The 27,300-nt window shown below is 41.8% G+C and overlaps 1 protein-coding gene across 3 annotated transcripts in view; it reads right to left on the reverse strand.

Moving 5' to 3' along the window:
- The window catches only part of usp47 (ubiquitin specific peptidase 47), a 226,756-nt gene that overhangs the window by 145,455 nt on the left and 54,001 nt on the right, over window positions 1-27,300 (reverse strand). For all 3 annotated transcript variants that reach the window (XM_059976219.1, XM_059976218.1, XM_059976217.1), the window contains exons 2-3: window positions 6,058-6,261; window positions 175-288 (exon numbers count right to left, since the gene is read on the reverse strand). In XM_059976219.1, coding sequence (XP_059832202.1) covers window positions 175-288; window positions 6,058-6,261 — 318 coding nt within the window. The remainder of the gene's footprint in view (window positions 1-174; window positions 289-6,057; window positions 6,262-27,300) is intronic.

Below are 27,300 nucleotides of genomic sequence, written 5' to 3' on the forward strand. Positions count from 1 at the left end.
CAATAATTTCTCTCACACACGCACGCACGCTACAAAGCTCCCTTGTACATATTTGTGGAGGAGTCTAAAAACTCACTGAAAAGGAACCTATGTGAACTAGAAAGCAAAATCATTTGTAAATATTGAGCAGCTATGAATACAATTAACCCCATGATGAAGGTCAAGGCTACCTACCGATGCAAACTGGGGCTGCTCTCCATCCTTATCAGTAAGGTGAAGGAAGTTTTTCTTTCCTGCTTCAAATCCCGAATCAGTAAGAGATTTTTCACTGGTGTAATCCAAAGGGCTCTGAAACAGAATATAAAGTTTACAGGCTACATGGTATGAATTTAAACACTGTAAAACCAAATATGACAAAGGATTGCGAGGACAGCTCTGAGGATCATCAGGATATTTATCAGCAGCAAGACCCTCAGCATTGTCCCTCACAACTGTCCAACAATCTCTTTGACCCCCTACCTCAGGCAGGAGGTATTGTAACATCAGGACAAGAACTGTTAGGATGAGAAACAGTTTCTTTCCCAGGACTCCCTGCCAGCACCCAGGTCTCGTCACATATGAAGCACCAGTAGCTTTATTGTTTTAACTTATAACTTGAGCCATAAATGCACCTTATTATTTGTTAATTTGTGGCAATATTAGTTTATATGTGTCTGGTATATGTACTGTGCTGTGCGCCTTGATCTGGAGCAACATTGTTTCGTTGAAACACGCTGAATGTCAATAAACTGAACTTGAATTTGAACAGGTTAATAAGGGTTAGAGATGAATAATGCAAAACATTATTAATGCAAAACAGGGCACATGACATCTCTATTAGTTGCTACACAATACACAAAGAATGATAATCTGATTCTAAATGTCACATTAACTCATCTGGTATCACTAGAAATATAGTTTTGAAATGTTTTATTTCAAAGATATTCCCTTTACTTCAATCACTTCACTGTTATTGGGAAGCCATGGTAGCACAGCAGTTAGTGCAGCAACACAGCACAAGGCATCCAAGTTCAATTCCAGTGTCCTCTATAAGAAAGTTTGTATGTTCTTCATGTTTGTGCTTGTGTTTCCCCCCACAATCCAAAGAGATCCCAATTTTTAGGTTGATTAGCCATTGCAAATTGTCCTGTGATTAGGCTAAGGGTAAATTGGTGGGCTACTGGCCAGTGCGGCTCATTAGACCGTAAGGGCCTATTCTGCTCTGTATCTTTCAAATAAAAAATATAAACTGAAAGCACTTGTTTTCTCCATCCCAATTCTTAACAAAGGTCTCAGACTTGAGATATTAATTTCCTTTCCCTTCACTGATACTACCTGACCGGCTGAGTGTTTCCTGATTTTATTTCAAATAAATAAAGCATTTGGGACCCTAAGCCTGGGTAACCACAAGCCCTGAATACACGTGAACACGCCGCAGGCGAGGTAGACCATTCAGCCCGTCGAGCCTGCTCCATCATTCATCAATACCATGGGATATCAAGTTCAGATTTATTGTCATCTGACTGTACAATCAAACAAAATGATAGTCCTCTGAACTATGATGCATCCACAAAACATATCACACACGGCACATAAACCAAAGTATTACAATATTTAGTAAAATATAATTCAAAATGTATGCATTAGACAGCACAGATAAACAGTAAAGGGTTTGTTGTCCTAGTGATGAGACCTCAATGGTGGCAGGGTATTCATTTGTCTTACAGCTAGCTCATCAAAACCAGCTGAACACAGAATGCAGTAAGGTCTGTTTATAGTGTGTATCAGAATCAGATTTATTATCACATGAAATTTTCTGATTTGTGGCAGCAGTACATTGCAATGCATAAATTATAAATAATACGATAAGAAATATACACACACACATTAAGATAGTATTCATAGACAATTCAGAAATCTGATGGTTGCAGGGACGAAGCTGTGGAGTGTGTCTGTAAATCAAGCAGCATAAACAAGATTCACAAATTACAGACAGTGAACCATGCTGAATTACAGTGTTGTGGGAATAAGTTGATTTTAGGGCACGATTCCAACATTTCCTGATTAAAAGGGGTGAAAAAAGAAAAGCAGTGGATTAGCAGCTGCTTTGTCCAACCATTAACACTGCTGTGCTGGTCACAAAATTTCACTACATAGAATAAAGAAATCACAGACAAACTGGATTGTTTTCTCTGGAGTGGAGGAGGCTAAGGGGATATTTGATAGAGGTTTATATGATTATGAGAGGCATAGGTAGAGTAGACAGACAGCATCTTTTTTCCTGGGTTGAACCTAATACCAGAGGGCATGAATTTAAGGTGGTGGGGGGTCATTTCAAAGGAGATGTGAAAGGCATGTTTTTTTTTAAACAAGGAGTGGTGGGTGCCTGGCATACACTGCCTGGGGTGGTCGCAGAGGGAGACACATTAGAGACTTTTAATAGATGCTTAGATAAGGTCTGAACAGATTAGATATAGCAAAGTTATTTCCCATAGTAGGGAAGTCCAGGACAAGAGGGCACGACTTCAGAATTGAAGGACGTCTATTTAGAACAGAGATACGGAGAAATTACTTTAGTCAGGGGTGGTAAACCTGTGGAACCTGTCACCACAAGCGGCCGTAGAGGCCAAGTCACTGGGTGCATTTAAGGCAGAGATAGATAGGTTCTTGATTAGCCAAGGGCATCAAAGGGTATGGGAAGAAGGCAGGGGAGTGGAGCTAACTGGAAGAAATGGATTAGCCCATGATTGAATGGTGGAGCAAACTCAATGGACCAAATCACCTGCTTCTGCTCCTATATCTTATGGTCTTATAAGCACATGAATGTGAGGGAAATGGAAGGATATGGGATACTGTGTAGGCAGAAGGGATTAGTTTCAGCACAATATTGTAGGCTGAGGGCCCTGTTCCTGTGTAATACTGTTCTATGTTCAATCTCTGTCCTATAGGTACGTCCTTCTAATCTGAGTTGTGCCCTCTGGTCCTAGACTTCCCTATTATAGGAAACATCTCTCTACATCCACTCTATCTCAACCTTTCAATATTTGATAGGCTTCAATGAGATTTTCCCTCATTTCTTCTAAACTCCAGCAAGTACAGACCCTGAAGTTTACATCAGAGTTAAGCTTGTATTACCAGTAAATAACTTCTGTATCTCTGACTTTTCCAAACTCATGGCCCTAGGAGACATACGTACTTCTGCTATAGATTATCCATTAGTGGGAACCATAGTTTAATATTCAAAGTAAATTATCAAAGTACATATATGTTATCACATATAACTCTGACATTGATTTTCTTGCAGCATTTGCAAGAAAAACAGAATTAATTAAAAACTATACATAGAGACAAAAACTGACAAACAGCCAATGGGGACAAACTGTGCAAGTAAAAAACAATATTAAGAGCTTGAGTTGCAGAGTCCTTGAAAGTGGGTCTGTTAGTTGTAGAATCAGTTTAGTTATGGTGAGTTAAGTTATCCACACTGGTTCAGGAAATTAACTGTAGGGTTATAGGGTAGTAACTGTTACTGAACCTGGTGGTCCCAATGGTACTAGTGAGAAGAGAGTATGGCTTGGACAATAGCAGTCCTTGATGATTAATACTGCTTTCTTGTGGCAGTGCCCCATGTAAATGTATTCATGGAAGGGAGAGCTTTGCCTAAAATGGCCTATCCAACACTTTCTACAGTCTTTCCTGTTCCTGTGCTTTGGTGTTTTCATACCAGTCCATGGTGCAACAAATTAGGATACTTTCCACAGTACATCTATAGAAGATGCACAGTAGAGAATAACAATCTATTCATCGAGGAACAGGTCCGCAATTCTGAGTCAAGACCTACCAGATACACTGGGTAAGATCCTACGTGAAGCCTCATTGACTAGCTGCAGATGAAAGACAGCACTCTCGAGCTGCATGCAGGCTTCAATGGCAAGCTCAGACTTGAAGCAGACACTTTAAAGTGTAAGTTTTATTATCCGTCTGCAGAGATACGACCACAAGACACAGAAGCATAATTAGGCCATTTGGCCTTTCGGGTCTGCTCTACCATTCCACCATGGCTGATTTATTATCTCGCTCAACCCCATTCTTCCCATAACCTCTGACACCCTGACTAATCAAGAACCTATCAATCTCTGCTTTAAGTATACTCCCATAGCCCACCGTAGCAATGAATTCCAGAGATTCAACACCTCCTGGCTAAAGAAATTCCTCCTCACCTCTGTTCTAATTGGTTGACCATCTATTCTTATGCTGTGCCCTCTGGTCCTAGACTCTCCCACTACAGGAAACATCCTCTCCACTTCCACTCTTATCCAGGCCTTTCAATATTTGATACGTTTCAGTAAGATCCTTCCTCATTCTTCTAAAGGCCAGTGAATACAGACCCAAACCCATCAAACACTCCTAATACATTAACTTTTTCATGCCTGGAATCATTCTCGTGAACCTCCTGTGGACCTTCTGTAATGCCAGCATAACTTTTCTTAGATAAGGGGTCCAAAGCAGCTCTCAATACTCCAAGTAACTGTTGCCATGATGAGAAAACACCAAAGTCAGCCCTGGTTATTAGCTCAGAGAGATAATCCTTTTCCACTTTATTACATACTTGTTTTCTGATCAAGATCAGGAAATGTGCACAAATGGAATGCACAATAATGATTCTGTGATAAGATTGTTGGAATACACACTAATGATTAGGTGACAGGACTGTTTGAGGCCACACTCATGATTCAGTGAGAAGATTGCTGGAAACCACATTCTAGAAACATAGAAAGCCTACAGCATAGTACAGGCCCTTCGGCCCACACAGCTGTGCCACACATGTCCTTACCTTAGAGTTTACCTAGGGTTACCCATAGTCCTCTATTTTACTAAGCTCCATTTACCTATCCAGCCTCATAATCTTCCAGATCTCTATCATTACCTAATTTTTTGAACCGCTGGTAAGCTATTCTTTTCTTCTTCACTAGATTTACAACAGCCTTTGTACACCACAGTTCCTGTACCCTACCATCCTTTCCCTGTCTCATTGGAATGTACCTATACAGAACTCTACACAAATATCCCCTGAATATTTGTCACATTTCTTCCATACTTTTCCCTGAGAACATCTGTTTCCAATTTATGCTTCCAAGTTCCTGTCTGGTATCCTCATATTTCTCCTTACTCCAATTAAATGTTTTCCTAACATGTCTGTTCCTATCCCTCTCCAATGCTATGGAAAAGGAGATAGAATTGTGATCACTGTCTCCAAAATGCTCTCCCACTGAGAGACCTGACACCTGACCAGGTTCATTTCCCAATACCAAATCAAGTACAGCCTCTCCTCTTGTAGGCTTATCTACATATTGTGTCAAGAATCCTTCCTGAACACACCTAACAAGCTCCACTCCATCTAAACCCTTCGCTCTAGGGAGATACCAATAAATATTTGGGAAATTAAAATCTCCCACAACAACCACCCTGTTATTATTACACCTTTCCAAAATCTGTCTCCCTATCTACTCCTCGATGTCCCTGTTACTATTGGGTGGTCTATAAAAAACACCTAGTAGATTTATTGACCCTTTCCTGTTCCTAACTTCCACCCAGAGACTCCATAGACAATCCCTCCATGTTTTCCTTGTTTTCTGCAGCTGTGACACTATCTCTGATCAACAGTGCCACCCCCCCCCCCCCCACCTCTTTTGCCTCTCTCCCTGTCCTTTCTGAAACATCTAAAGTCTGGCACTTGAAGTGACCATTCTTGCCCCTGAGCCATCCAAGCCTCTGTAATGGCCACATCATCATAATTCCAAGTACTGATCCAAGCTCTAAGCTCATCCACTTTGTTCATAATTCTCCTTGCATTAAAATAGACATTAAAATCATCGGTCTGAGCGTGTCCCTTCTGTCACCTGCCTACCCCTCCTTCCCGCCCCGTCTGCAAGCTTTCTCTATTTGTGTGCCAACCACCTCTTCCTCCATCGCTTCAGTTCGGTTCCAACCCCCCCCCCCGCCATTCTAGTATTCATGATTAGGTGGATAAGATAGACATCACTATCTCAAGAAGCAAGAGTTAGTTCTCAGGCTCACCTGGTCAGGATTGTTAAGACCGTTGCTCCAGACCAGATCGAAGGTGCCATTAATATAGCCTGCTTTAGCTGAGACATCATCAAACAGCTGATTGACGAGAGTTGATGCAGGGAGGTTGAGAGTGATCCGCTGAGTGACCGACTTGGCATTTGTGGTGTCCTGAATAATACAGAGTACCCGTGGTTCATCTGCCACCGTCTCTGACTGCAACGACATTGGTTATTGTTAATATAGAGTAGCAGCCTTTATAGATCAGCCATGCATTATTTTCATAGCTTTTGACTGCATCATACCCGTGTCTCACCCAGTTATTAAAGATTAGATTAGCTTTGTCACTGTACATCAAAACACAGTGAAACAATCCCTCATCTGTCTTCTGTTTCCTCATTAGTCATCAAGCCACTAACCTTTGTCACTATCTTTGTCATACACCTTTTACCCAACTTTATATGGTCTCCTGTTTCTTCCAGTGGTGTGGCTCTGTCCCTGGGTGCTCTCAATGAGATGGCAGAATACCTGCTGCAGCATTCCACCACGTTCTTCAGTTACCACAGCTCAATATTGTGAATGAGGACCAGACTGGGCAATAACAGAAACCGGCTGGACCTGACCAACAGAATTTATGCCAATATAAATCCAGATATCCTTCTCCATGTACCACTTTCTCTGTGGCTGCTTCACTACATTCTGCACTGACAACTTATGCACACCATGATGTGCCCGGATGGTGTGCAAACAGAACTCTTTCCACTGTATCTCTATCTACATGATGACAAACCAATAAACCTGAATTGAAGTAGAAAAGAATCCCGCAACAACTACCAATCTTGACTTCCTTCATTTACTTATTTATTTAGAGAGACAGCATGGTAACAGGCCCCTCCAATTCAATTACACCCATCTCAGCAATTATAACAATTACCACTTTGAAATGTGGGAGGAAATTGGAGCACCCAGAGGAAACTCTCACTATCACAGGGAGAATGGACAAACTCCTTACAGACAGCAGCGGAACTGAACCCAGGTTACTGGTGGCCTGTTAGAGTTAGACCAACCTCTATGCTACAGTGCCACTCCCTGTACTAGACTTAAATGAACCTAGTTCATTGTTCACTGCATTTCAACAGTATTCATTCCATATCGTGGCAATAAATTGTTACTTTATTGGAGAACAGAATACATATCTGCCTAACCATAACCTTTTTAAAAGTGCCCGTAACACTGCAACATGTGACTGTTTTAAGTTTATCATGGATATTAATGTTTCTGTAAACTAGTGAAGCCAGGTAATATCATACAATAACAACCTAGTTAATGAGGTATCTTGCTCTATATGTATTACTGAAAACAAAAGAACTTGGTTACCCTAGACAAGAGCCAGTGTAAACAGTGTCCCTTGTACAGTTGAGAAGCAAGGTACTGGTTGATAGGTATGTGTTCCCACCCTGAATCAAGATACAGGTCATCTTTCCAACATGACAGGCATTCAGAAACATTCAAGTTTAACATCACTGGCATATGTCATGAAGTATGTTTTGCAACAGCAGTACATTGCAATACATAATGTAAAAGAGCTAGAAATTACATTAAGAAACAAACAAGTAGAGCAAACAAAGAAAAAATGTCTAGTGGTTTATATGGGTACAATACCTACACATTTTTATTGATGCCTATGGATTTTTATTTTCTACAGAAATGTTTTAAACACCAATAAACATATGCAAAGAATAAAAATTTCAGGTTGTATACTGTATGCATTCTCTGATATTAAATTGAATTATTTGAAAGTCTGTGTCCTGAAAGTAATAGTCATTAAATATATCCACTGCTTACACTGTGAATCCATTTAGTTTAGTTGGTCTAACAGAAAGCTTGTTGAGCCATACAAAACTGAAAACCACAATCCAACAAACAGCAACTCAATAACTGAAGGCGTTATAGCCTAAACTAGCTACACTTCTAAACAAACATGCAGTTTTGCATGTTTGATGCAGCATTGTTTGCAGATTAAGAAAAAAAAGGGAAAATAATAATAAAAGCACTGAATCAGCCTTAACATAGTGGTTTATACTGAACTTTAAACAACCAACTTTGATGGGTTTATCAGTGTTTCAGTTGAAAATCTGGATAGTCAATTCACATCCGATGACATGAATTCACAATCAGCACTGACCTTGAAGTATTGAAAGGTGGTTGCATGTTTTAAGAGTTTTTTTATTTGGAGCTGACCAGTAGATCTCTGGGTGAGTGTAAACAACTGAAGCAAAGATAGTTGGAGGGGCAGGGCAGGTAGCGTTGAGGAAGCAGGGAGTCTGCAGAAGGAATTGAACAGATCGGTGGAAGGGTATGTCATGTTGACAAAACAAGGAATCTGCAGTAAGACTTGGACAGGATAGTAGATTGGGCAAAGAAGTGGCAGATGGAATACAGTGTACAGTCATGCATTTTGGTAGAAGGAATAAAGGGCAGGTCAAATTGGTGATAAGGAAGGCAAAAGCAATGTTAACATTCATATCCAAGTAATGAGAATATAAGAGCAAGGATAAAATGCTGAGGCTTTATAAGGCATTGATTAGACAACTCTTGAAGTATATGAATTCAACAGGTTCTTAATTAGTGAGGATGTCGAAGGTTACAAGGAGAAGGCAGGAGAATGGGATTGAGAGGGATAATAAATCAGACTCAATGGTCTGAATGGCCTAATTCTGCATCTTATAGTCTAAGCACTATGACCTGACAAGAAGTATGGAGACTTCTCACTATTTTCACCGCCTCAAATACCATTCATGCATGCACTGTGAGATGTTCCTCCATGTACATTAGATGCCACATGCGTGAAGAGCAGAGACCAAACTTCTAAACATGTAGGTACTTCTCAAGAGATGCAAGGCCCTATGTGCATACAATCTTAAATATGGGGCAGTATGGTGGCATAGCAGTTACAGCGTTGGAGTTCTGAATTCAATCCTGGCATTCTCTAAGGAGTTTGTACATCTTCCCAAAGCGTGAGTTTTCTCCAGGTGCTCCAGCTTCCTCCCACAGTCCAAAGAGCTGTCATTGTAAACTGTCTGATAAGTAGACAAGGGATAAATCAGGGGAATTCTGGTGGCACAGCTTGAAGAAGCCAGAAGGGCCTGTTCTGCACTTTATCTCAAAATAAATAAAATAAATAAATCTATTTTGCTTTGTGTGCCAAATGGCAAACGCCACAGTTCTTAAAGAGACGCACAATGATATTTCTGTACTGTGTTAAATGTCAATAGATTCAATGAAATCCGAAGGTTAATAACAATTACCTCAGTTCAACTGGCGAACAAATGTGATTATCTAGAGTTGCAAGAAAAAAGTTTGTGAATCCTTTCCAACTAACTGGTTTTCTGCATTAATTACTCAAAACGTGGTCTGATCTTCATTTAAGTCATAATAATAGACAAATACAATCTGCTGAAACTAATAACACTCAAACAACTATACTTTACGTGTATTTAATGAACACATTATTTAATCAATCACAGTCCAAGCTGGAAAAAGTATGTGAACCTTTGTATTTAATAACTGGTAGAACCTCCTTTAGCAGCAATAACCTCCATTAAGCATTTCCTGTAGCTGCTGATCAGAGGAGGATTGTTAGACCATTCATCCATACAAAACCCTACCGATATTTCTGGGATACCTTGCATGAATAGCCCTCTCTCTCTTTAGGTCACACCACAGCATCTCAATTGGGTTAAGATCTGGGTTCTGACTTGGCCATTCCAAAACACGAATTTTCTTTTTAAACCATCCAGTTGTTGATTTACTCTTATACAATAGACAATAGGTGCAGAAGTAGACCATTCGGCCCCTCGAGTCTGCACCGCCATTTATGTTTCAGATCATTGTCTTGTTGCATCATTCAACTTCTATTAAGCTTCAGGTGATGGACTGTTACCTTGACATTCTCCTATAAAACGTCCTGGTGCAATTTTGAATTCCTTCAACAATTGCAAGCTGTCCAGGCCGAGGCAGCAAAGCAACCTCAAACCATGCTGCTCCTTCCACCATACTTCACAGTTTGGATGAGATTTTCCTGTTGGTATGCAGTGATCTTTTTCCTTCAAACATAGCAATGTGCATTTCTGTCAAAAAGTTCAATTTTTGTCTCATCTGTCCACAGAACATTGTCCCAGTAACATTGTAGAACATCCAGGCGGTCATTTGCAGACTTGAGACATGCAGCAATTTTTTTTAAAGCATTGATTTCCTCTGTGGTGTCCTTCCATGAACAGTATTCTTGTTCAGTGTTTTTCCTATAGTGCACACATGAACAGAGACATTAGCAAGTTCTAGAGATTTCTGCAGGTCTTTTGCTGTTACGTTTGGGTTATTTTTTCCACCTCCTTCAGCATCACACTTCGTGCTCCTGGTGTGATATTTGTAGGATGCCCACTCCTAGGGAGAGTACCAACAGGACTGAATATCCTCCATTTGTAGCCAATTTCTCTTACTGTGAACTGATCAGCTCTAAGGTCTTCAGAAATGCTTTTGTAGCCTTTTCCAGCTTCATGCATCTCAACAATCCTTCTTCAAAATTCCTCTAAAAGTTGTCATAGTGCACAGAAACAGATCTTTCTTGATAAGACAAGGTTCTGTCAATAATCTGACTTTCATGTATCTTTTTTATAGGACAGGGCACCTGTAGAACTCATGCCTCCAATCTCTTCTCATTGATTGGAACACCTGACTCAAAATAGCTTTTATAGAAGCCATGACACGAGAGGTTCACATACTTTTTTTGAAGCTACAAAATGTTTAAATGCTGTACTCTGTATTGACGAGAAATAGTACAATTGTTCTGGTGTTATTAGATTTGTCAGATTGTGTTTGTCTATTAGTGTGACTTAGATGGAGATCAGACCACATTTTATAAGTAATTAATGCTGAAAACCAGGTAATTGCAACTATACATTTGTAACAGGTGAAAGAACATGACACAAAAGGAATAAATTTATTCTGTGCTTTACTAGCTGCAGACAGAAAATGGTTCAACACAAAACAAACCATCTATTAAGAATAGCAAGCATGATGTTCCTAAACTTGAAAGTAATTCTATCATAACACACAAGGATTAAAACTACAGCGTGTGTTAAAGCATCACTGGGTTCCCAGATTTTCACAGAGAGACGGGGACACTTAGATGTGGGGCTAAAATGTCTGGTATCCAATCAACAGAATAACAGTTGAGATACACAGCAGGAGATGCATTTAAGGAGAAATAGTGACTGTGAGAAATGAATACATTCCTAAAGGCAGTGAGCAGGGGATGGGAGTTGGCCAGCATTGAAAATAATCATAGTCATAGAACACTACAGAACAGGCCATTCGGCCCATCTCATCCATGCCAAATCTGTGCCCAGACCCTCCACACCCCTCCCATCTATATACCTATCCATATTTCTCCTAAATGTTGCAACTGAATCTGCATCCAACACTTGCACTGGCAGTTTGTTCCACATTCTCACCACCCTCTGAGTGACAAATGCCCCCTTCATGCTCCCCTTAAACAGTTCCCCTTTCATCCTTAACCCATGAGCTCTAGTTCTAATCTCACTTAACCTCAGTGGAAAAAGCCTACTTGCATTTATCCTATCTATACCCCTCATAATTTTGTATACCTTTATCAAATCTTCCCTCATTCTCCAATGCTCCAGGAAATAAAGTCCTAACCTAGAAACATAGAAAACTTACAGCACAATACAGGCCCTTCAGCCCACAAAGTTGTGCCAAACATGTACCTCCCTTAGAAATTACTAGGCTTACCTGCAGCCCTCTATTTTTCTAAGCTCCATGTACCTGTCCAAAAGTCTCTTAAAAGACCCTATCGTATCCACCTCCACCACCGTTGCTGGCAGCCCATTCCACACACTCACCACTCTGAGTAAACAAAAACTTAACCCTGACATCTCCTCTGTACCTACTCCCCAGCACCATAAACCTGTGTCATCTTGTGGCAACAATTTCAACCCTGGGAAAAAGCCTCTTGACTATCCACACGATCAATGCCTCTCATCACCTTATACATCTCTATCAGGTCACCTCTCATCCTCCTTCCCTCCAAGGAGAAAAGGCCAAGTTCACTCAACCTATTCTCACAGGGCATGCTCCCCAATCCAGGCAACATACTTGTAAATCTCCTCTGCACCCTTTCTACGGCTTCCACATCCTTCCTGTAGTGAGGCGACCAGAACTGAGTACAGTACTCCAAGTGGGGTCTGACCAGGGTCCGATATAGCTGCAACATTACCTCTCGGCTCCTAAACTCAATTGATGAGGCCCAATACACCATATGCCTTCTTAACCACAGAGTCAACCTGCACAGCTGCTTTGAGCGTCCTATGGACTTGGACCCCAAGATCCCTCTGATCCTCCACACGGCCAAGTCTTACCATTAATACTATATTCTGCCATCATATTTGATTTACCAAAATGAACCACCTCACACTTATCTGGGTTGAATTCCATCTGCCATCTCTCAGCCCAATTTTGCATCTTATCAATGTCCCTCTGTAACATGACAGCCCTCCACACAATCCACAACACCTCCAATCTTTGTGTCATCAACAAACTTACTAACCCATCCTTCCACTTCCTCATCCAGGTCATTTGTAAAAATCATAAAGAGTAAGGGTCCCTGAACAGAACCCTGAGGCACTCCACTGGTGACCTCCATGCAGACTATGACTGGTCTACAACCACTCTTTGCCTTCTGTGGGCAAGTCAGTTCTGGATCCACAAAGCAATGTCCCCTTGGATCCCATGCCTCCTTACTTTCTCAATAAGCCTTGCACGGGGTACCTCATCAAATCCATATACACCAGATCTACTGCTCTCCCTTCATCAATGTGTTTAGTCACATCCTCAAAAAATTCAATCAGGCCCGTAAGGCATGACCTGCCCTTGACAAAGCCATGCTGACTGTTCTTAATCATATCATACCTCTCCAAATGTTCATAAATCCTGCATCTCATGATTCACTGGTCTATAATTTACTGAGCTATCTCTACTCCCTTTCTTGAATAAAGGAACAACATCTGCAACCCTCCAATCCTCCAGAACCTCTCCTGTCTCCAATGATGATGCAAAGATCATCACCAGAGGCTCAGCAATCTCCTTCCTCGCCTCCCACAGTAGCCTGGGGTACATCTCATCCGATCCCAGTTATTTATCCAACTTGATGCTTTCCAAAAGCTCCAGCACATCCTCTTTTTTAATATCTACATGCTCACGCTTTTCAGTCTGCTGCAAGTCATCACTACAATCACCAAGCTCCTTCTCAACCTTTCCCTCTAACTCAGGCCCTAAAGTCCCCATCAACATACTTGTATAATTTCTCTGCACTCTTTCAATCTTATTGACATCTTTCCTGTAGGTAGGTAACCAAAACTGGACACAACACTGCAAATTAGGCCTCACCGTAAACAAACAGCAGTATAGCGAGAAAGGGCCAAAATGTAGCTGTACACGAAGCAATATAAAAAATCTGAATCAAAATCAGGTTTAATATCTTTAGCATATGTCACAAAAATTGTTGTTTTGAGGCAGTACATTGGAATACATATTAAAAATTAAGTAGTGTAAAAAGAGCAAAATAAAAGTAATGTTTATGGGTTCACCGTCTATTGATAAATCTGACGGCGGTGGGGAAGAACCTCCGCTTTAAATATATTCAAATACTTAATCTCCACAACTGTCTGAAGCAATGAATTCTACAGATTCTTACTAAAGAAATTCTTCCTCATCTCTGTTCTAAGATAGGTCTCAGGCCTGGGCATTTCAGGTGCATGCTGTTACGAAGCATGAGATTAATGGTCCAAAGGCAGATTACTATGGAGGTACCGATACTGCATTCCCTCCCCCAAAGCCCATCCATCCATCTTATGTGATGGCATCAGGAGCTAATTTCAAAATTCTCGACGTGGTTTAATTGGGACTTTGTCCAGCAGCCTGACGCATGTTCCAGTCTTGTGTACTCACTGGCCTTTTTGAATATGAAAGTAAAAAAAAATCTGCAGATTGAGCACAAGAGTTGGGATGTTATGTTACAACCGAGACCGCCCATGGAGTATTTCATTCTAGGACAAAGGAGATGTCTTCCTTTTTTAAAGAAAGGGGCTTCCCTTCGTCCACTATCAACTCTGCCCTCCATCGCATCTCCCGTATTTCATGCACCTCTGCCCTCACCCCATTCCCCCGCCAGCCCACCAGGGATATAGTCCCCCTGGTCCTCACCTATCACCCTACCAGCCTACAGATCCAACGTATAATCCCCCGTAACTTCCGCCACCTCCTACGGGATCCCACCACCAGACACATCTTCCCCTCCCCCCCCCACTCTTGGCTTTCCGCAGGGATCGCTCCCTACACGACTCCCTTGTCCATTCACCCCCCCCCCCCCCATCCTTCCCCACCGACTTCCTTCCAGGCACTTATCCCTGCAAATGGAAGAAGTGCTACACCTGGCCCCACACTTCTTCCCTCACCACCATCCCAGGCCCCAGACAGTCCTTTCAGGTGAGGCACCACTTCACCTGCGAGTCAACTGGGGTGATATACTGTATCCGGTGCTCCCGATGTGGCCATTTATACATTGGGGAGACCCGCCGAAGACTGGGAGACCGTCTCGCCAAACACAGGCGCTCAGTCCTCCAGCAGTGGCGGGATCTCCCTGTGGCCACACACTGCAATTCCACAGACCACTCCCACTCCAATATGTCTGTCCATGGCCGCCTCTACCGTCATGATGAGGCCACACACAGGTCGGTGGAGCAATACCTTATCTCCCGCCTAGCACTTATACCTTATGTTCCCGGCATGAACATTCAACTCACAGACCTCCGTTGATACCCCTGCCCCCCCCCCTTACCCCATCCCTGTCTATAATTTTAGTCTGGTTCTCTTTCTCTCTCTTATCCCCCCCCCTCACTATAATCTCCCCCCAGCCCTACCTTTCTTTCTCTTTTATTTCCCATAATTCTCCACCTTCCCCCAGCCCATTTCCCTTCAGCCTATCACTTCCCAGCTCTCTACTTCATCCCTCCCCTCACTTCTTATTCCCCCCTCGACCATCCCACGTTACTTCACTCCTGATGAAGGGTTTCGGCCCGAAACGTCATCACTAACTCCTCCCATAGATGCTGTCTGGCCTGCTGAGTTCTGCCAGCATTTTGTGTTTTTATTTATTTCCAGCATCCGCAGATTCACTCATGTTGCTATGGAGTATTTTGTGTAGTTCTGGTCACCTAGCTATTGGAAGAATGCCATAAAGTCACAAAGGACTACAGCACAGAAACAGGTCCTTCAGCCCATCTAGTCCATGCTGAACTGTTATTCTGCCGTGTCTCCTCAACCTGCACCTGGACCATATCCCTCCATACCCATCCCATGCATGTACTTATTCAAACTTTTCTTCAACGTTGAAATCAAACCCACATCCACTACCTTCTCTGGCAGCTTGTCCAATATTTGTACTACCCTCCAAATGAAGAATTTTATTTTATGTAGCACAAACAGTTCAAAGATCTGTCAATGGCCCTGGAAAGGCAGGGGATTTTTATCTGTGGTGTGTAGGGGACCATGTTATAGAGGTATATCATGAGGGGCAAAAAATAAGGTGACAAAGTCTTTTCCCCCCAGTAAAGGGAATCTCAAAACTGAGGGGATAGGTTTAAAGTAGTGGTCGCCAACCCATCGATCTTTGAGACTTTCCCAGTAGATCCCAAAACAAAAGAAAAATAAATACACAAATACTGTTGAGAAATTGTTTCCAGGTTGCGGGGTTTTAGTTCTGTTCTTTCTGCCCAGTGCGCATGCACATAGCTCAGTGTACTTCAGTGGTCCAATGAGTCAGCCCACTGACTCATTGAGTCAGCTGCACCTTTCCTCATTCCCTGTCACGCCCACTGTTGAACTTGACAGCACACAAGGTCATCAGTCGCCTAAACGTAGCGATACCCTTGCATGGCCGGTGAGAACCCCCGATGTTACTGGCCCGGAGCGCGGCTGGTGGGAAGTGCCGTTGGTACTGGCCTGGAGTGCGGACAGATGGGCACCGCCTCTAAACCTGTTTAGGGTGCTAAAATATTCGCAGACGACCTAATTCGGGCTTAAGGTTTCATAAGTAGCAGAGCAGCTACCTTGCTCCAATCTGCTAAAACAAACTTTTGTCAGCTGATGGATCCTACAAGGAGGGCAGGCATGGGCCTGTCACTCTCCTCACTCAGTCGGTCACTCTCTCCGGACTGCATTCGCTGCGGCCCCGGTACGGGGACCTCTGGCCCTGACCTTGTCCTCTCACCCCACCCATGACCAGTGCACCTGACCAAGGCGTCTGGTGGCAGGTGGGCAGAGGCTGGAGTTCAGGCCGGGAGGCTGTCTAATGAGGCAATGAAGCCCTCAAAACTGCTTCGGTACCTTGAGTCCAAGCACCCTGCACTTAAAGACAAACCTGCTGAGTTTTTTCAGCAGAAGAAAGGTGAGCAGCGTGGGCCAGCAGCTAAGTGCCGAGAGCTGTGAAAACTAAATTGCGGAATTGACAGGACATAAGGAACCTGCTTCAAGTATCGCTGTATTCCCGTCGTGTTTAACACCACCCCCCCCCCCCGGTCCACAAAAATATTATCAATATTGAACCAGTCCATGGTGCAAAAAACAGTGGGTACCCCTGGTGTTTATGCATTATTTCTACTTCCGGGTTGTGGGGTTTTACTTCCGGTCTTTTCTGCCCCAATTGCACATGCGTGTAACTAATTGATCTGGGGTCGATCTTGCCTTTCACTAAGACCGAGGTAGGGGATCTCGGGTTTTAAAATGTTGGTGACCACTAGTTTAAAGTGAGATGGGCGAGATTTAAGGAGTACCTGAGAGACAATATTTTCACACAGAAGGTGGTTAGTATATGGGACAAACTGTCAACGGAAGTTGCAGAGGCGGGCACAGTTACAAGTTTTAATTTTATTTATTTAGATACAGCATGGTAACATGCCCTTCCGGCATCCCATCTTTGGACTGTGAAAGGAAACCATAGCATCCGGAGGAAACCCACTCAGTCAATGGGAGAACGTATAAACTCCTTACAAACAATGGTGAGAATATTTAAAAAGTAGGTGCATTTTGAGAGCATTTTACAATGTTTAAAAAACACCTGCATTTTAAGAACACAACAACCCAACACTACACTTTAAACTAACAGATTTTTTTTTGCCCTGGATGAAGACAGATGAAAAGTAACTGAAGGTTCCCTGTTTCAAGCCTTGTGCGTGGTTCAAATGGCCTCACCACATTGTACAGAGTTTACACAAACAGTAGCAATTGAATGCCACTAAAAGGCACCACACAATAGTTTTAAAAATATAAAAAGCTGCAAAAGCTTCCTCAGAACATGCTATACAGGTTTAATTGTCATTCAACCATCCATGAAAATCCACGAATACAGCCAAATGAAACAGCGATCCCAGGGCCAAGGTGCAAAGCACAGTACCAACAGCACACAGCACATACAGTAGGTATATGATACAGTTACACAAAAATAATAGCAATATACAGACATTGGCACTAGAAAGTCAGGAGAGCATATACTGAGAAAAGAATGCTGAGAGGTGAGGTAGTGGCTGGTGCTACTGTGCAGTCAGCCACCACTTACAGCAAGTTACACAAGAAAGGAGCAAAGGTGATCAATGGCCACTGGCAGTACAGGGATTCTCAGTTTCTAATTAACCAAAAATAAAGCTACATTATGGCAGTTAAAACAAACAACAGGAGTAATAAGCCAACTCTACTTGCTTTTTTTTGGTTAGCACTGCCCAGGGTTACTGGAACAAATGTGAAACCCCGGCCAGGCCATGTTATTGCCTCATTCACAGGCTGTTAATACTTTCCAGCCAATGCAACACTGATACTACCTGAGAGAATTTCTTCTTCATTTCCTCAAAGATACTTTGTCTGCAACTCCAAAACATCCCCTAAGATACACAAAAAGTAAAATTACATATTTTAAATCATACGAAAAGCAAAGATACATGCCAGGGGAAATACCAGAATACAAGAAACAATATACCTAAGAGCAAGCAGAGACCACACTGTCAGATACACAGTGGACTCAGGTTAATTGGGCTATCGGTTAATCAGGGCAGTCGCTTATTTGGGATGTCTTAAAGAACAAAAATTAATTGAGAAAATATCTGAGATTCATTTATGCGGGACATTATGCCACTTAATTGGGACAGGAGAATTACTGAACAGTTTTTAAACTTGCGTCAGACACCTATACTTGTGTACCCATTAGACACTACACTGCAGTCAGAATGAACAGTTTTTAAAATAGCATCAGTTGCATTGTGTTTGTATTAAAAAGCTGTGATTTTTGTCACTAATAGTGAGAAATAAGCAGTAAGATAATTACACTGTTTCAAGTGTTCAAGTTTGGAGATGCAGGGAACAGCTGAGAGTCAAAATGAAATGATTGCACCACTTCATAAAGTTAGTAACTACAAAGAACTTAAAGGCATCAACAATCATCTTCAATGTTACAATGAAAATAAAAAGTTGGCAGATGTAATCATCAAAAGCATTGTATCAAGGCAGTCCATTATCCACACTAATTGTCTGCACTGATTTTGTTCATTTACTGTCAATCAAAAGAACACAGCAGCTTACACTGGATAAATTCCTCTGTCAACAGCTATTAGATCTAATGTAGCTTTATAATACTATAGCAGTAGTGCTATTGTTCTAATTGGTTCTGTATTTCATTTAAATACATAATTTGTTACTCAGTTAAACGTCTATTTTTAAATACCTTTTTAACTATTTCCATAAAACTTCAGCTAACTGGGACAGCCACTTAATTGGGCCAAAATGTACTGGTCCCAATTAACATGCATCCACAACAATTCAAAATAAGTTGTAATAGTTTTAAAAACAAAAATAAAGAGAGACATGACCCTTCCTTATTATACATTCTTAACCCCAGGTATAAATCCCTTGGGTAATAGCCGCACAGCTACAAGGGACTGCAGATGCTCGAATCTGGGATAACACAAAGGCACTTTTCACAACAGCATCCAAAACATCCACTGTCCATTTCCCTCCATTGATGCTGCCTGACCCACTGAGTTCCTTCTAGTTCCTTTTGTGTTTTGTACAGCATCTAGCCCATCAGTTCTGTCATACCTTGTTAACCTATGTGCCTCTAAATTCCAGTAGCAACACACACACACAAAATGCTGGAGGAACTCAGCAGGTCAGGCAGATCCATGGAATGAATAAACAGTCAACATTTTGGGCCAAAACCCTTCTGCAGGATAGAAAAGGAAGGAAGATGTCAGAATAAACAGGTGGGGGGGGGGGGGAAGAAAGGCTAACTAGAAGGTGATAGGTGAAGCCAAGTGGAAAAGTCAAGGGCTGGAGAAGGAATCTGATCAGAGAACAGAGTGGACAATACGAGAAAGGGTAGGAGGATAAGACCCAGGGGGAACTAACAGGCAAGTGAGAAAGAAGAATTAAAAAGCCTCAGTGGGGAATAAAGGAGGGGGATGGGTGGAATTTGTTTTCCAGAAGAAATCTATATTCATATCATCAGGTTGGAGGAATACAAGGTGTTGCTCCTCCGCTCTGAGGGTGGCCTCATCTTGACAACAAGAGGAGACCATGGGCCAACATGTTGGAGCTGGAATGGATTGGAATTAAAATGTTTGGCTGCCAGGAAGTCCCACTTGTGGGGGATGGTGTAGAGGTGTTCAACAAAGCTGTCCCCCCAATTTACAATGGTTCTCACCAATGTAGAGGCTGCACTGGGAGCACCTGACACACCAAGACCACCCAGCAGATTCACAATCCTAACTGTTGATCTCATACTATTATCTCATCCCAACAATCAGCCTGACAAATCCATACCTCAGAAATATTGCCTTTGCTAAACTGTTGTAGAAACATAGAAAACCTACAGCACAAAACAGGCCCTTCCGCCCAGAAAGTTGTACCGAACATGTCCTTCCCTTAGAACAAGGGTCGGCAACCCGCGGCTCTTTGATCTCTGTGCTGCGGCTCCCCGTGGTTTGTTAGTTTTTGAAATGTAATTCGAAATTTGAAGATTATGGTGATCTTGTACAATCTAAAAACATTGTGGAGACCCCATTTCCTGGCACATCCGAATCGGCTCACAATTAGCCACCATTCCGGCTAAGGGAGATAGCCTACGGGGGTTTGTGAGTACGTGTCTTTTGGAGCATCCGCGCCCACGGGGACGGGTTGAGGGAGGCTTTAAATCAAGGCTGTTTAGTTCAAATAAAGTTACCTTTGACTGCAGTGTCTTTATTTTAGCGCTGCGTGTAGCACACCGCTACAACGTGTTTTTTATCGCTATTAATATACATCACCACTGCCAATGCCTGACACCCGCCAGTGCGCGCTTTCTTTTAATTCTTCGATCCAAGGTAGGCTACCTATGGAGTAACCTTCAACCCAATGTCTTTTTTTCGGAGTTCAAAATGTTTTTGTTGCATGCAGAGATGTAATTTCGTTTTCTCTGCAGGAGTTCATCAATTTCATAAATGCAACACATTATAGTTTGTTTATACATAGCATAAAGGCAAAAAAAACCGTTGTATGCAGTGTTATTTCATTTTAAATGTCAAACGGGTTTTGAGGCTCCCAGTGTTTTCTTTTCTGTGGGAAATGGGTCCATATTGGCTCTTTCAGTGGTAAACGTTGCCGACCCCTGCCTTAGAACGACCTGGGCTCACCCATAACCCTCTATTTTTCTAAGCTCCATGTAGCCATCCAGGAATCTCTTAAAAGACCCTATCATTTCCGCCTCCACCGCCGCCAGCAGCCCATTCCATTTACTCACCAGTCTCTGCGTGAAAAACTTACCCGACATCTCCTCTGTACTTATTTCCAAGCACTTTAAAGTTATGCCCTCTCGTGCTAGCCATTTTAGCCCTGGGAGAAAGCCTCTAACTATCCACATGATCAATGCCTCTCATTATCTTACACACCTCCATCAGGTTACCTCTCATCCTCCGTCGCTCCAAGGAGAAAAGGCTGAGTTCACTCAACCTATTCCCCTAAGACATGCTCCCCAATCCAGGCAACATCCTTGTCAATCTCCTCTGCACCCTTTCTATGGTTTCCACATCTTTCCTGTAATGAGGCGACCAGAATTGAGCACAGCACTCTATGTGGGGTCTGACCAGGGACCTACATAGCTGCAATATGACCTCTTGGCTCTTAAATTCAACTCCACAATTGATGAAGACCAATGCTCTGTATGCCTTCTTAACCACAGTCAACCTGCGCAGCAGCTTTGAGTGTCCTATGGACTTGGACCCCAAGATCCCTCTGATCCCCCACACTGACAAACAAGGGTCTTACCATTAATACTATATTCTGTCATCATATTTGACCTCCCAAAATGAACCACTTCATACTTAGCTGGGTTGAACTCCATCTGCCACTTCTCAGCCCAGGTTTCCATCCTATCAATGTCCTGCTGTAACCTCTGACAGCCCTCCACACTATCCACAATACCTCCAACCTTTATGTCATCAGCAAACTTACTAACCCATCCCTCCCACTTCCTCATCCAGGTCATTTATAAAAATCACTAAGAGCAGGGGTCCCAGAACAGATCCCTGAGGCACACCACTGGTCACCGGCCTGAATGCAGAATATGACCCATCTACAACCACTCTTTCCCTTCTGTGGGCAAGCCAGTTCAGGATCCACAAAGCAAAGTCCCCTTGGATCCCATGTCTCCTTACTTTCTCAATAAGCTTTGCATGGGGTACCTTATCAAATGCCTTGCTAAAATCCATATACATCTACGATTCTACCCTCATCAATGTGTTTAGTCACATCCTCAAAAAAATTAAATCAGGCTCGTAAGACACGACCTGCCTTTGACAGTCATGCGGACTATTCCTAATCCCTTTCTTGAATAAGAGAACAACATCTGCAACCCTCCAATCCTCCAGAACTTCTCCCATCCTCATTGATGATGCCAGAGGCTCATCAATCTCCTCCCTTGCTTCCCACAGTAGCCTGGGGTACATTCCATCTGGCCCGGTGACTTATCCAATTTGATGCTTTCCAAAAGCTGAAGCACATCCTCTTAATATCTACATGTTCAAGCTTTTCATTCCACTGCAAGTCATCCCTACAATCACCAAGATTCTTTTCCGTAGTGAATACTGAAGCAAAGTATTCATTAAGTACCCTTGCCTTCTCCTCCGGTTCCATGCACACTTTTCCACTGCCACATTTGATTGGTCCTATTCTCTCACATCTTATCCTCTTGTTCTTCACATACTTGTAGAATCCTGTCAACCAAGGCCTTTTCATGGGCCCTTCTGACTCTCCTAATTTCATTCTTAAGCTCCTTCCTGCTAGCCTTATAATCTTCTAGATCTCTATCATTACCTAATTTTTTGAACCTTTTGTAAGCTCTTCTTTTCTTCTTGTCTAGATTTATAACAGCCTTTGTACACCACATTTCTTGTACCCTACTATCCTTTCCCTGTCTCATTGGAACGTATCTACACAGAATCCCACACAAATAACCCCTGAACATTTACCACATTTCTTCCATATGTTTCCCTGAGAACATCTGCTTCCAATTTATGCTTCCAAGTTCCTGTCTGATAGCTTCATATTTCCCCTTACGCTAATTAAACATTTCCCTAACTTGTCTATTCCTATCCCTCTCCAATGCTATGGTAAAGGAGATAGAATTATGATCACTATCTCCAAAATGCTCTCCCACTGAGAGACTTGACACCTAACCAGGTTCATTTCCCAATACCAGATCAAGTACAGCCTCTCCTCCTGTAGGCTTATCTACATATTGTATAGTGGTATAAGGCTAGGGTTAAACTGGTGAGTTACAGTGGGGTTCATTGTGCCAGAAGGGCCTGTTCTGTGCTGTACCTCTAAATAAATAAGAATTTTTACCGACATTGAAAACTCAGTTTATTCTTACTATCTGAAAGTGGCTTTAGAAAATAAGGTACAAGGGTTGACATGGTATGCTTTCAGAAAGCAACAGTTTCAGTACTAGTCAGCCACAGGGACAACCTGACCCTGGCAGGAGCATGGAAGGACAGCAAAGCTACCAGCAGGAATACAGAGAAGTAAAAGAACAAAGGTACATGAGGACATGAATAAGCAGCAGCTATTTAATTATTAGCATGACTACAAACTTTATATTATAACCCAAGAAGAGGTTAGATCCAAGTCCCTTTCAGGATTGTTTAATTCTAAAATCTATATGGTTTAATGTCATTTCCTGTAAAGGAAGGGTAAAGGAGAGTCTAATAATGTTACTCCAGATCCTACACAGCCCAAAAAAAGCACAAGAACACAATAAATATTTTTAAAAACTAGCTTGTACACATTGATTATATGTACATAAAGTGACACTAGGCACAGGAGTGGCTGTACATAAAGTGACTAACATGAATTAATAAAGTAGTGGTGAAGGTGTTGTTGACCCTTACTGCTTGGGAAAAGTAACTGTTTTTGAGTCTGGCGGTCCTGGTGGGGATGCTCTATAGCCTTCACCCTAATGGGAGTGGGGCAAACAGTCCATGAGCAGGATATGTGGAATCCTTCATGGTATTACAGACAGACATACTTTATCGATCCCAAGGGAAAGGTTTCGTTACAGTCGCACCAACCAAGAATAGTGTAGAAATATAGCAATATAAAACCATAAATAATTAAATAATAGTAAGTAAGTAATGCCAAGAGGAAATTAGTCCAGGACCAGCCTATTGGCTCAGAGCGTCTGACACTCCGAGGGAGGAGTTGTAAAGTTTGATGGCCACAGTCAGGAATGACTTCCTATGACACTCAGTGTTGCATCTCGGTGGAATGAGTCTCTGGCTGAATGAACTCCTGTGCCTAACCAGTACATTATGGAGTGGATGGGAGACATTGTCCATGATGGCATGCAACTTGGACAGCATCCTCTTTTCAGACACCACCGTCAGAGAGTCCAGTTCCACCCCCACAACATCACTGGCCTTGCGAATGAGTTTGTTGATTCTGTTGGTGACCATTTTCCATTTCCTTTCTGAATGCATGTCCTTGAAGGTGCTGGTGATGGCTCAGAGTGAAAAACCCATAACAGAAAACTTACAGGCAACAATTCTGTCAGTAGGTTCAGGAGGGATGGGGCAGAATTTTGGCCAAGGAATCATGAGATGGGTTGAACTTTAACCTGTACGGGTGACACTTTAAAGGTAGATACTTATGTTCTGCTGCTGCACTTGCTAAGCCATGCTTACGGTACATTAAAAAGAATCCCACCAAGAAGAACTATGAAGAAATATTCAATACAAGTTGCTCTTTTCCTCACTTCCATCTCTATCTCTATCCATATACACACATATAAAAACAGACCGGACTTACTCAGTTAGGTGTGACCGTGAAACACAGTATTGGTGCAGTGAAAGGTAAGAGTTGCAGTACAATGCTCAAGAACTTTAAGTGGCACAAGACGATGAAGGGACATTTATTCCCATAGATAGTTTAGTTGATTGGTTTATCCAAAGTTTATCCATAGATAGTTTAGTTGATTGGTTTATCCAAAGTTGCCTGACATGCAGCATTACACTGCAGGTCTGAAAAGAGCAGGTTACCCCAATCAAATCTCCATTCTAAAAATTACACCACATGATAACTAATATTTCAGAGATTTGAAATAATGTAAAAGTACAGATCATTAACATTCTCCTACTAATACTTCCCACAAAGTTCTACAAGTGGTGTTTGCTGATTATAGGGATGTGGAGTAGGAGACATGCGAGAGCTACTGGGGAATAACTTGGTCCACATTTGGCTATTCTCTTGCCTGCAAAGGAAGAAGCAATTACCACTGATACTTATTGCGTCTTGATTTGAGCCGCTGGACAAACACTGCTTTATCCTTGCAACACACACCTTGCAGATGCAATAAATTAGGTCAGCGATAAGCAGCTTGGAGTGTATATATTTATCAAAGTGAACTAGAAAATTAATCACACTGGATCAGAGTATATTTACTGTAACTTAATAAAATTATTATTTGTTTTTATTTATTTAGAAATGCAGCATTGAATAGGCCCTAACAGTCACTGAAGCCACATCGCTCAGTAACCCACCTATTTAATCCTAGTCTAATCATGGGACAATTTACAATGACCAATTCACCTACTAAATGTTGCATCTTTAGACTGCTGGAAGAAACAAGAGCACACTCACGGGGAGAACCTCTCAACTAGTTACAGACAGCGGTTGGAATTGACACCGGGTCACTGGCACTGTAAAGCGTTATGCTAACCATTTTTATTTGCCAATCCCAAAAGACAGGTTGAATAGACAGTTGAACATATTGTCCACATCATTTATACATAGAGTTACCAGCAATGCACAATGATATTAAACCTGAATTTTACGATATGACTTTAGAACTCATGCCAGTACAGGGCTAGCTTGCTGATGCCAGATTCAAACTTTCAGGGAAATTTACCTTTGCTCAGTAACAAAGACTATTTTTATCTCACACAGATGACTTTGCATGCAGTCATATCATTTCCTTTTCTTTAATCCAATCATTTAATTTGTCTAGAGTCTCTAAACGTCATGAAGCATTTTCACTCATTAAGTGGAAAAACTCCTGTAATCAGTCTGTACCTCACTGGAAAGGCTCTCCTCCGAGTAATTACTACAAATGTACACCAGGGAACCCAGATCACACATTCAGTAATTATGTGCCATTCCCAGTAATTACCAAGTGCTGTTATCCAGGTGAACACTCTAACTTTAATTCTGAATTGTTTCATCATCTTAAAAGCGTTCCAATTATACTGATATTTCTGCATTAGGGTCTTACAGGAGTAGTAGAACTTAGTAAAAGGATTTCAATTCCAAAACTATCCTGGATTCACTCTCAAGTTCATAAGGTAATCAAAAACACATGAAATACTCTAAACAATTTCATCTAACCTCCCTAATCCAAAGTGAAACTTGGTTATCAGTATGAGCTTTGTCATTCAAGTTCAGTTTAATTATCATTCAACATTATATGAATATAGCCAAATGAAAAAGCATTCCTCTGGAGTCAAGCAGCAACACACATTATCAGCAGTACATAGTTACAATTTCAGAAAAACATACAGTCACACAAAAAAATAAGAATAATATAGCCCAAATACATCAATGGCATGCCTGTAGTCATGGTCAAGCTTGTTCTTCCACCGAGCAAACAATGGCGAGCAGCACAGCCGAGAGGGGCCAACCTCCAACCCTGAACAGATTGCAGCTTGCCCTAAAGAGGCTCTCCCACACCACCTCTCAGCATCTCCTATCTAGGATGGCTACAAAAGGCAAGCCCGCAACTTCAGCCTAGACCAGGGGTCAGCAACCCGCGGCTCTGGAGCCGCATGCGACTCTTTCATCTCTGTGCTGCGGCTCCCTGTGGCTTTGGAAAATAAATGATGAGTATTTAATTAAAATGTATTTTATGTTAGTTTGTTAGTTTTTGAAATGTAATTCTAAATTTGAAGATTATGGTGATCTTGTACTATCTAAATAAAACGTGTTTTTTGTCGCTATTAATATACGTCTCCACTGCCAATGCCTGACTCCCGCCAGTGCGCGATTTCTTTAATTTTTCGATCCAAGGTAGGCTAACTATTTTGAATTCTAAAAAAAAAGTGACTGAAGAAAACAGAACGTTTAATGATACGTGGACAGATTCATTTGCTTTCACTGCTGACGAGACTGGTTTACCGGTATGTTTAATATGCAATGAGAAACTAGCAAACAACAAAAAGTCAGAAGAGTCAAGACATTTCCAGAATAAACACGCAGCCTTTGCTCAAAAATATCCAGATGGAGATGAGAGAAAAAAGCCGTTTCGCAACTGATGCAGAAGGTTGATCTGAGCAAAAATCATTTCAAGATGTGGATGAAGTCTGGAAAATCAACTACATATGCTAGTTTTGTTGCCGCTCAGGAAATAGTCAGGCATGGGAAGCAGTTTACAGATGGTGAATATATAAAAGAATCTTTCATTAAGATTTCAGAACATCTATTCATGGACTTGAAAAATAAGAGTGAAATTGTGCAGAAAATCAGGGATATGCCCCTCTCTACAAAGACTGTCAAAGACAGAACCATAAAAATGGCAGAAGACATCACAAGAGAGCAAATTAAAAACATCAA

Source organism: Hypanus sabinus, chromosome 7 (genome assembly GCF_030144855.1).
Source record: "Hypanus sabinus isolate sHypSab1 chromosome 7, sHypSab1.hap1, whole genome shotgun sequence".
Lineage (NCBI taxonomy): Eukaryota > Metazoa > Chordata > Chondrichthyes > Myliobatiformes > Dasyatidae > Hypanus > Hypanus sabinus.